Source organism: Acanthochromis polyacanthus, chromosome 13 (genome assembly GCF_021347895.1).
Source record: "Acanthochromis polyacanthus isolate Apoly-LR-REF ecotype Palm Island chromosome 13, KAUST_Apoly_ChrSc, whole genome shotgun sequence".
Lineage (NCBI taxonomy): Eukaryota > Metazoa > Chordata > Actinopteri > Pomacentridae > Acanthochromis > Acanthochromis polyacanthus.
The window spans coordinates 20,777,076-20,788,737 of NC_067125.1; the positions used below are offsets into that span (position 1 = coordinate 20,777,076).

Consider the following 11,662-nt stretch of genomic DNA (forward strand, 5'->3'; position numbering starts at 1 on the left):
ACATCCATATTGTTTTTCCTTCATGCTGTTTGTTTATTTACTGCTGGTGGACAAGTGAAATCCATATGAAGGCAAGCAGTGCCATGATTATCTACACAAGGACTTCATTATTGCTCAGGTTTTTTAAAGCTTGCCTACATCACCAGCCATGTATCGACCTTCGTCACTGGGGTTCATTTGCCCACATTCATGATTTGTGAGATTGATCTAGCTTGGAAGGCAGGACGCCTGGTGTTCTTAACTGAGCTCATTTCCAGATTGGGCACAGCCAACTCTACAGCCAATCTCCTAGACGATGTAGAGGGAAACACCTGTGGTAAGAAAAATATGTCACCCACACAATGTGAAGTATCTTGGCTTTGTTACTACATTTTATTCAGCAGTTGCTCCTCACTGATGTAGCTATCCCCTCAGACGTGCAAATCCATCCAGTCAAAGGAGAAGGAAACGAGCACTGAGCTACACTTCAACAAGCAATCATAAAACCCTAATGATGAATACAATCAAAGAAAGGCATAATATGGAACATTTCTGCTTTAGAATGTCTAAAATTGACTAGATCATGTATATATTTTGTTGACTTGTGTTCTCACAGTATTCAGTCTGTATGTATTAGTGCATCTCAAAAATTTTATTAAGAAGATTGTGAACAAGTTTAACATTCTCCATCAGTTATCTACAAAAATGCAAATGCATATATTCTAGATTCATTGAAATATGACACATTTTTTGTTTCAATTTCAATGATTATGGCTTATAGTTCATAAAAATCAGAAATGTGCTATTTACAAATACTGGAGTATATCATTTTGAGTTTGAGTAAATTGCTATTAAAACAGTATAAATACTGTTTATCTCTCCGTCTAGTTTACTACACTGATCTAAAGTCTTAAACTTGAAAGTTAGACCACAGAAGGTCGTTGCTAAAGAGGCTGGCTGTTGGCAGAATGCTGTATTGAACCATATTAATGGAGAACTGAAGTTAAGAGAAAAGTTTTTTAGGAAAAGATGCATAAGCAACAGGGATGAGCACAGCCTTGGGAGGATTGTCATAAAAAGTTGTTCAAGAACTTGGAGAGCGCTGCAAGGACTGAGGCTGGTGTCTGAGTACAGATGTCTTCAGGAAAGAAGCTACAAGTGTCACATTCCTAATATCAAGATACTCCTGAACCAGAGACAACATATTACCAGGGATGAGGAGAAAAAGAAGTGAGCTGATGCTCAGTGGACAAAACTCCTCTTTGCATTATTTGGAAAACAAGGTTTTCGAGTCTGGAGAGAGAGTGGAGAGGCACAGGATTCAGGGTCTTTGAAGTCCAGTATGAAGTTTCCTCCAACACTCCTGACTAGAACTGAATATGGGATGTTGTCAAGAGGAAGATGAGAAACACTTACCCAAAAATACAGATGAAGGCTGTTGTCACAGTAACCTGGGCTTCAGTAACACCTTGGCAGGCCTTCAGGCTGATCACCTCCATGATGATTTTTTTAACCTTACTCAGTTTTGTTTCAGGGATCACAGGTTTTCTAACTTGTATGTCAGTAATTGATTTAGTTACATTGAGCTTCTATTTTGAGATGTGTATTTTCAACATAATCCATCTGAAGTGTTTGTTTCTGATGGTTCATCAGAATCAGAATTACTTTATTCATCCCCGAAGGGAAATTCAGTTGCCAGGGTTCTTATCTGTTTAATTTTGAATTGAATAGCCTGACTGCTGATGGCAAGAAAGATTTCCTAAATCTTTCAGTCTTGCAGCACAGGGATAGAAGCCGTCCACTGATGTTTCATTGTTCATTGAGGCAGATGTGAAGTGGATGATCCATGTTTGTCAGAATGGCCTCCATTTTGCTCAGTGCCCGTCTCTCCACCTCCAGTGTGTTCAATCAGGTTCCAACCACAGAGCCAGCTTTTTTAATCAGTTTGTTCAGACTCCTTGCATCCTTCTGTTTTATGCTGCCTCCCCAGCAGACTGCCGCATAAAACAGGACACTTGCTACCACAGACTGATCAAACATCAGAGGTATATTCTACTGTTTAAGTTGGAAATAATGCAGTTACTGAGAGGTGAAGTGATCATTTGCATGCGTATTTAATTGTGTACGCTGTATTTTTTTCTACCTGCTAATATTTACATACTGTGTATAGATGAAAACAAATATTTTGACATTTACACAGTAACCCTAAAACACTGCTATTTAAACTAAAATCCAGCAATATACCAGAAGTTAGTCTACTGTAATGATGATTTAGAGGTTTCTTCTACTTTCAGGGTGCAGTATCATTGTTAAGGAGAACGGCACACTGTTGACAACAAATAAAAATAAATGTGACTTTTGTGCTCTTGTATGTGTCCAGAGGAAGATGGTCAACTGAGAAGAGCACACACTCAGGAAGAGACTGAACAACACAATGAGCCAGTATCATGGTAAGATACTGCTCAGTCATTTGAAAGGTTCACTTCAAATTAGTCCAGTTTAGGAAAAAAAAAAACATGTTGCAATTAGTACACATACATCAACTATGAGCACAATGCCCAACACTCTGCTCACAGGCAAATGTGCATTAATGACACTCTGCTCAAACACATGTAAACAAGAAGGAAAGCTCATCTGAACATGCAGCTCCATATTTATAAATTCAACACAATTACTATATGCATTAACACAGATGCAAAATCTGTCTCCAAACTGACACAGTATCTGCATTATACGTAGTGTTATCATTTGGCTTAGGAATTAAAATAAGAGCTGTCTTAAATTTTAGCAAAATGGTCTGTAATAGCAGCACCACATACTTGTGAAATGAGATATTATATTAAAGATGCTTAACAAAGTACGTAAGAATTAGGGCTGTCAAAATTAACGTGTTAAAGCGGATTAATCCATCATTGTGATTAATCTGATTCAAAATTTTAATGCAAGTAACCCATCTGCAGCACCATTGTAAATGGTGATTGGCCACACGAGGCAAAGCAAAAGACCTAACTGAAAGAACCAAAGTTTCAACATTCCTAGGAAGGCAGTGTTGTTGATCTGTTTTACGCCACTGATGGTATCTTGTTGGAGTTGCTTTAACTGCTCCTTGTCCTTGAGTTCTGCAGTGTACCACTTCCATGACTTTTCACTGGCCTCTCAAGAATGGTTGGTATAGGCTGGTTGTTGATGTAAAATCTTTCATCAGTTAGCAGGCCTTTCACGATGGAAATGCTACGGGACTTGCTTGGTTTGATTTCCATTCTTGCCCATTCATTTCACTGAAGCTTGTCCATCCAGGGGGAGATGGTACAACCTGCCATTATTCCTTTTTCCAGAAGCTGCCAGGAGATTGTGGTATCTGAAGTTGTCACATGGAATAGAACATCCTAGAAGTAGGCCAATTATGTGGTGCTCCCTGTAACCTGAAAAATGGGGCACAGACCCAAATGCGTTGGCAAGATATAGGAATACCACATGTTCTCCCTGTTGGCAGTCTGAATCTGATGCCAGATGATACTAGCGTGTTCCCGACATCATGGGAATCCAGGGATCCCAGCTTTCTACACTGCTGTATTGATGAAGTTGTTGTTCTGCAAGAAGGTTGAGACACCAAAAAGATTTTCCCCTCTATATTTAGGAGGCTGATCTGGCAGAACTGGTGGATGGTTGAGGAGTTCTTTTCCTTGGAAATCAGTATGCCCCCTGCTCTTCACCATTCCCTCAGAACTACCCTTTTCCCCCGTGCCACTTGCATCAGCCTCCAGAGATACCTCAAGACTCCCGGGGTGTTCTTCAAGAGCTTGTATGGGATACCATTTGGCCTTGGAGCTTATGCCATCCTTGCCTTTTGTACATTTTTCTCCATCTCCCTGCAAGTGGGGGGTCTTGTAACCATCTCATGCTTAGGAGGGTAGATTGGTGTTATGTCCTCTGGGAGTGCAACTGGTTAGTACATCTTATTGTCAGAATAGGTGTCCTTCAGGTGTTCTTGCAGCTCTCTAACTGATGTCTTCAGGATACCACTCTTCTCTTGGAGAAAGAAGTTTTCTCTTGTCCATTCTATTTTCTTGCATTGCTTTGGTAAGTGTCAGGACCACCGCAGAGTTTTATTTGTGCTTGCACAATTTCAAGACTTCCCCCATCTTTCTCTGTGGCTTTCTTCCACCACTTTCTTGACTGCCTTCTTTCCTTACCAGTCTTTCCATTTCCTGCTCCCTCCTGGATTTGGGCTTGGCTTCTAATTCTCCTGCCCTTTTGCTCTCCTGTTTCAACCCAAGTCTCTATGCTCCACAGTTGTAGATAATGTCTCCCATTCTCTCCAGTTCTCTTTCTACATATCCCTTTAGCCCCTGTGGGAGACTAACAAGGTCTGCGTTGATGGTGGGCCATTTTTTCTTCTGTCAGGACTTTGGAAACATGATATGGGGTCTTTGATCTCCCCTCCAGTTCTTTGCTGCTGGATGTGGCTGGTTGGGCTCTGGGTTTAAGCAGCTTGGTTGTCCTGTCCTTGGCTGAGCCTCAGTCGAGGTTCTGATTTAGTTCAGTTTAGTTAACAGATAGATGCCCAAACCATCCAGTAACCATACCTGCTTATGCTTTTTAGAATTACAGGATCTGACTACACTCTGCATAGATAGAGCTGACACAGAACAGAGAGCCTTCACCCTAACACCTATGAGTTATTTATAGAATACAATATAGAATATAATAGAAATACTTTATTAATCCCCAAAGGGAAATTTATCAATTTAAAGTTTTGGGTTTTTAATTTAAAGTTGCCAGTTAACCTTACCTGCACATCTTTGGGTTGTGGGAGGAAGCTGAACACCCAGAGAAAATCCAATTAGGGAACAGAGAGAACATGCAAATTCCACACAGAAAGACCCTAGAACCTTTTTACTGTGAGACAACAGTACTAACCAATGCACTGTGCCAAGGTTTACCCAACTTCGTTGTATGCCCGTTATACAATGACAATAAAGGCTTTCTATTTCTAAAGGCTTTCTAAAAGGAATGTGAGGATAAATAAACAATACATGGAACATCAGTGAACTCTATAAAAAGAGAAGATACATATAAGAGAAAAAGTAAATCAGATCAGTATTTGTTGTATGATCTTGCTGTCTTTACCACAGCACCGCTGGAAGCTTGTTTAGCATCGTGTGATAGATTGTGTCTAAAACGTTTGCACGTTGTGTTTTGAAGATCCCTGAACCAGCTTTAATGTCACTGCATAGATGAGGAAGACTTGGAAGCTTGATATGCAGCCTGTCAGCTGCGCAAATAATGTGTTTGACATTGGGTCTGAGAAGATATGAACAAACAGTGATGTAAAGTAGCATAAAAACAACAGCTGTACAGCAGTGTGTTGATCTGTGAAGTGTGCTGATACGATTAGCTCTCGTGATGTTCTAACTTTGATACCCCCTGTACCTTCTCTCACGGAAGGAACCACTTGTTCATGAAATTAGAGGTACAGTGCATGTTATAACCCTCAGTTTCCTTAAGCAGGCTCCAAACTCTAAAATAGAGTTATGGTAGTTGCAGTAAATTGTAAAAAAAATGTATAGAGCAAAGTGCAGGAGTAAAAGCTAACCCACACACCATGGGTCCATCTTATCTGAAGGTCACTTTAACACATTAATTCCAGGAAACTAAAAACTAATGAAATGAACAAGTAAGTACTTGCCCAGTATCTGATAAAGACTCCATCTCAATTAAATGTATACAGACTTCTCTTTCCCTCAACAAAACTAATAATAAAATGTTCTTTTCCTTAGCTTCAAACACTTGAACACGATGCTGTCTGTAGTTCTTGCAGCCAGCACTTCTAAATAAAGCACAGACACTGTCTTCATTCACTGTTTTATTTTGGGATGAAAACCATAATCATCCAGACTCTCATCTGCATTTCAGATCCTCCCTTGCTGCACCATATCAGGGTTACCATGGCGACAACAGCCTGACCCATGGGTGGTTGCCTTGCAGCTCTTCCTGTCCCCACCTGCTCACCCCACCCTAATCCAACCAGCTGATGTAAGGCTCAGCAATGAGTTGAGACTTGCACCCCCCACCCTCCCTCTGGGGGAGAGGAACTGGACTGTTCTCAGTATTGGGCTAATTGTCTGTAAATGTATTATCTCTGTATTATAACACTTTGTGGATATATAGTTTTAAATGTAGAGGAAAATGCATTAGTCCTAACAGTATTTGGTAACTGCTTCCTTTAATCAACTGAGAGGAACACTAGCGTAGTGATTATTTTTCCATATTTACATGTGTTTCTTTTCTAGACCTCACAGTAGCAGACAACATGTTTCTGAATGGGGTCCCTCAGGCAGGGCATTTCAAATCCAAATTGTGCACATGCCCCTTTATATACACTAAACCATGTAGAGCTTTTTTACCATGTTTTCTTAATCAAATTTGAATATTTTGCTGTTTTTGAATGTTAGGGGTTACGTAACTGAATTTCTTAAACATCAGAATAATGAGGCCATAAAAGCTGTCGCTGCCCAAATGTCAACGCTTCACCATGACCCTTTTCACATTTAATAGACTCTGTTCTTAGAAAGCATGGATGCTACATTGTTTAGAGCAGTTTGCTTTGTTTGGCAAGGAGAAAAAAAAAATCCTATTTGTATTTTTAGTTACTGTAGCAGCACTACAAGTACATTAGCACAGTTGTTGTAAGCTGTGTGTCATAATATTGAACCAGAGTTTCAGACTGAGCCTGCATGGGTATCATGCCCAGGAAAACATGACCTTTGTGACTGAGTTTTGAAAAGCGAAAACAATGAGTGTGGACAACTTGAAAGCCCTGGCACACAAGGAATTAGTATTTGAGTGCCGTCCGACCAAGTGTACAGATGTTTTCTGGAAGGTGTGGAAGTAAAAAGGATTTCACCAGAGGTTACCTGTGCATGTGGTGGACTTATTCATGTGAAAAGACAGAAGTAGTTGTGTGGGGAAAAAAACTTGAGAGGGATTAAAACACCTCCACACTGGAGGTCTTTATGGGTCTGCTCAGTGCTGAGGAAGAGAGAAATCCCAACCTGGTGCCTCAGTTGGACTCCAAATCATGCTCAGTTTTATTAGGTTAAGTAGGGTCTCGTTTTACTGCCATGTGTTGTACTGTCCTGTCAGTATGTCCAATTCCTGAGTTCATTTGAATGTACCAGAGCACAGCCAGTATCATCGTCATTCAGTCATGTCTGATTTTTACAAAAGGTGGAAACGGAGCTGAATTTCTATTTAGAATGACTCATTATTGTTGGTATATTGCTGATGCTTCTGTTCTCTCTCTGGGTTTGGGTTCGGCTGTGTTAGGGTCACTCTCAGATGAAGGCTCTCCTTTTTTGTAAATGAAAACATGCATGTCATGCCTGGGTAGGTTTCCCATGGGTCTGTATTGGTGAAAACATCTCTTCCACATAGCTGGCCGATCACTGTGTCAAGTGAGTGACCACAAGATTTTTAGTTCAGAAACATTCAAAAATTGCCACATGCCGCCTGGCCAGTGCTATTATCAGACAGGTGGAGTCACGTGCAGTGTCAGACGTAGGGATGGTATCGTACAGATTTTAACAGTATTATTACTTTAACTGGTACTGCTTATAGGTCCAGTACTTTAATGCTATTTTTTCTGTACTTTTTGATTGGATTGTTTCTGTTGGTTTGTTCTGTTTCTTAAAGAGAAAAAACTAAGCAAATTAAGAACAGAATAAAGACTACTTAATTTTCTCATTCGTACTGTACTTAAATTAAAAGACAGTCAGAGTGCTGTGGACAGGGTCACAGGTTTTATTCCCAAAATAAAATAATCTGCAATCTATTTCATTGAACTGTCCAACATTAAATGACAATTTAAAGCTCGACCTTGAACAGATATTAAGTAAATATTAGTACATTGTGCTGGTAAAAGCTATCTCACTAAAAAGAATGCAGGACTTTATACTATATACAGTACTTTTACTGTGTGATTTTAATAGCTCAGTGAAGAAAACAGTTGAAGTACTTCTTCTAGCGCCAACACCAACATTTAGTCAGAGAAACGGTTAAAATAAAGTCAGTTTATCAAATCATCCTGCTGCTCAGTTCTGAACAATAGTTCAGATGATGCTCTTACTTTCAGACTGAATTTCTGAACACAGACAGTTTAACAGACAGCTGGCAAATGCTCCCTTATAATCACAGTTTAGTTAACTCAGAGTGTGGACTGGCATACCATACCTGGTTAGTGAGAGATGAACTCTGAGCTCAGCAGTCAAACGGAGCATTTCTCCGTCTGTATGTGATAAACTTTTACTGGAAGTTTCCACAGTTTCTGCCCTGACATACAAACAATGTGTTACTTTTGTGGCAACGAACATTTCCTGCATCAGCTGTAGTGAACTTTAATCAGACTACTGAACGTTGGTCACGTGTTTGTGCTGCACTGAGCTGCAGGTGAGTGATGGAGAGGCTCCGCCCCTCAGACACCAGGAGTTCTGTCTGTCAGAACTACAGGCTGTGACAGACAGAACTCTGTTTTAGATCTAGAAAGCTGAAGAGCATCATAGACACATACATGTCAGACACATGTCATGCTGAGCAGACAGAATGTGTAATGCAACAATCTTCTTATAAAGTACAGTTAGAACCGTTACTGTCGGAGCTTCTCGATCCTCCAGTATTTATAATATCACACCAGGGTTTCTTAAATAATCGGTCTAACATACCAGACTATCTCCCCAGCCAAAGTATACTTGCTGACACAGAGGTGAAGTGTGTTAAATTCTTAATTAAGTCATTTAGTTTAGTTTTTTTTTTTAACAGAGGTATGCTCAGCAAGCAAATCATTCTGAAAGAACATAACTAGAATGTCCTTGAGCTAATTACAAATACTTCAAATCAAAAGGAAAAACTATCTTGCACACTAAGCTAAAAATTATGCTGTAAGCAAAACATTATCAAAGAAGGTCAACATTGGCAGTTAATTTCAGTTATTGTAGAACTGATTTCAATATAATATCTATTTGTATTACCTTTGTATTGAGCTTAAATTAAGATTGGCTTGATTTGTGCTCCATAAATAAACCATTACATTAGCATAATGTCTCATAGTATATTTTGCCTCAAATCCATCTAGCCATCATCTATATGCCGCTTAATCCTCATTAGAGTTGCTGGGGGGCTGCTGTCTGTCCCAGCTGACTTAGGATGAAAGCAGGAGGTAACTGGACAGGTAACAGTCTATCACAGGGCTACATATACAGACAAACAATCACACACACATTCACACCTACAGACAGTTTAGAATCACCCATTATCCCCAGCATGTTTCTGGACTGTGGGAGGAAGCTGGAGAACCTGGAGAAAACCCACACATGCACAGGGAGAACATGGAGACTCCATGCAGAAAGATCCCGGGCCAGGACGTGAACCTGGGATCTTCTTGCTGCAAAATAACAATGCTAACCACCGAGTCAGTGCAGCCCTATGTAGCTTTAAAGATTTGATTTAATTTCATTGATATGTGCTTACATTAAGATAAAATTGATTTAATTGATGCCATCTTATATTACATGGGATGTATTGTAGCCTGGAAGGGTGTATTCTAGGCTAGGCTATTTCAGCCCCTGGGCTATAAATTGGGCTAAGCTAAACTATACTTTGGCTGGGGGTTTAATCTGGCCTGTTACACACAGATTAAGTCAATCTTAGTTTAAGTACAAATCAAAGACAATAAAGAGATATACTAAAGTCTGTTGTACAGAAACAACTGAAAGCAACACCAGCCAACATGGATGTGTTTTCATAATGTTTTGTTAAAAGTTTTCTTGGTTTTACATGTGACAGACTGGCGACCTGTCCTGGGTGTCCCCTGCCTTCGCTCGAGTCAGCTGGGATAGGCTCCAGCACCCCCGCGACCCTAGTGAGGATAAAGCGGTGTATAGGGAATGGATGGATGAATGGTTTTACATTCAGTTTTTCCTTTTGATTTGAACTATTTTAATTGTAATTAGCTCAAGAATATTCTAGTTATGTTCTTCCATAATGATTTGCTTGCTGACCATACCTCTTTGTAAAAACAAAAACAAAAAACAACTAAATAATGTAATAATTAAGAGTTTAACACGCTTCATCTTTGTGTCAACAAGTATAAATTAACAGGCTGAAGTAGACCCTGGGGTATGCTCTGGCCTCTTACACCAGGGCTCAGTACCCATCCCGAGTCAGAGCCTGGTTGAATGTTGAATAAAGTGCTTTGTTTGAAGTAGAGCAACAGCATATGGTTGTCCTACCTGCAGACCGATTCCTCTTTCAGGTGCTTGCCGCCACAACTTTGATGAAAATAAAATGAGCACGATGCCCAGTATGGCTGAATTACCTGCCTGCTATTTTCATATTGTGGTGGCTACATTCTGTAAAGACCGCACACCTGTGGATGCCTGGGAGGGAAGAACAGCTTCACATGTGTCGGCATGGTGGGAAGCCAGTGAGAGTTGTCAGCTGTGTTGCTGCAGTAGTGACTCCTGCTGGTTGTTTGGTCTCACCATAGAGACACAACCCCGCCACATGGTGAAGCCCGTTGCTGATACATTGCGGAAGAAAAAATTAGACTTGAAACAGTGTCTCACACAGCATCCCTTTGTGGGACAGCATTAAAAGGAAGTGTAGCTTCAAATGGGATGCCGTTCTCAGTGAATGCTGACAAGCATAGACCCTTGTATTTTTAAGAGTGTGTCATGTTGGTTGTGCATTTTTGACCTTCACTGTATTTTTTTCTGTTCTGACTTCTGTTCTTGCCTATTGAACCAAACTTGGAGTCTCAGATTTGCTGCTCTAGACATGTCCACAGACGTCCACTGCTTCATTTAACATGTTGCTTATATTTTATCAGGTTTCCAGAATTCTTGCAATGAACCAAAACTACATTTTTGAGATGTTATGAAAATAATATCACTCTGACTTTGCCATATCTTTGAGTAAATCAAAGCTTTGTTATCCTGTCTTTTCTAAATTCTACATTATTAATGGCAGTGTGGCATTATGTACAGTGAAATAATGAATGGTTGTGATTTCCACATGAACCAGGGGAGAATATTGTATGTGAATTGTGACTGACGATGCAACAACAGAAAAAAAAAATGCTTGCAAGGTTTGGATCTCCCTCTTTTTACCGGTTGTTTTTAATTATATGTGTACATGTAGAACTAGCATAAATGTGTAAGTAGTCACAGTCTAATTTAGCCTCTGTGAGCAGGTAATGTGTGCCGTGTGTATGAGAAACTTTACAATGCCATGCTTCCAAGAGAACTGCCTGATTTGAAACTAGACAGATTAAATGAATTACAAGAAGTAAAATCAATTAGTTTTCTCATTTCGTGCATCAAGGGGTTCAGAAAATCTCTCCAAATTAACCTTTCTGGATTTGTATTTTAAGTGTTGTTTATCCTATCAATTAAAAATACTTCAATGTGACTTTTGTTTATTCAGTGATGAGCAAATGCTGAATGTCAGTAATTTGGTAAAGGACCATTTCAGTGATAAATGCATGCTCAGACCATTTATGCTTCTATTAAATTTAAAGCTCAGTTTACCAATCTGAACTCTGATCAAATGGCTGTGGGGAAAGGACCACTTGCAATGACAAAGCTACCAACTCTGCAGTCCACCTCCACTTCCATTATTTATATAT

At 39.8% G+C, this 11,662-nt stretch overlaps 1 protein-coding gene across 4 annotated transcripts in view; it reads left to right on the forward strand.

The window, feature by feature from the left end:
• cuedc1b (CUE domain containing 1b) overlaps positions 1–11,445 on the forward strand; it is a 47,502-nt gene extending 36,057 nt beyond the window's left edge. For all 4 annotated transcript variants that reach the window (XM_051958159.1, XM_022210578.2, XM_022210576.2 and 1 more), the window contains 3 exons: positions 258–316; positions 2,360–2,429; positions 5,896–11,445. In XM_051958159.1, coding sequence (XP_051814119.1) covers positions 258–316; positions 2,360–2,429; position 5,896 — 130 coding nt within the window. In that variant the 3' untranslated portion in view covers positions 5,897–11,445. The remainder of the gene's footprint in view (positions 1–257; positions 317–2,359; positions 2,430–5,895) is intronic.
• The last annotated feature ends 217 nt before the right edge of the window (positions 11,446–11,662 follow it).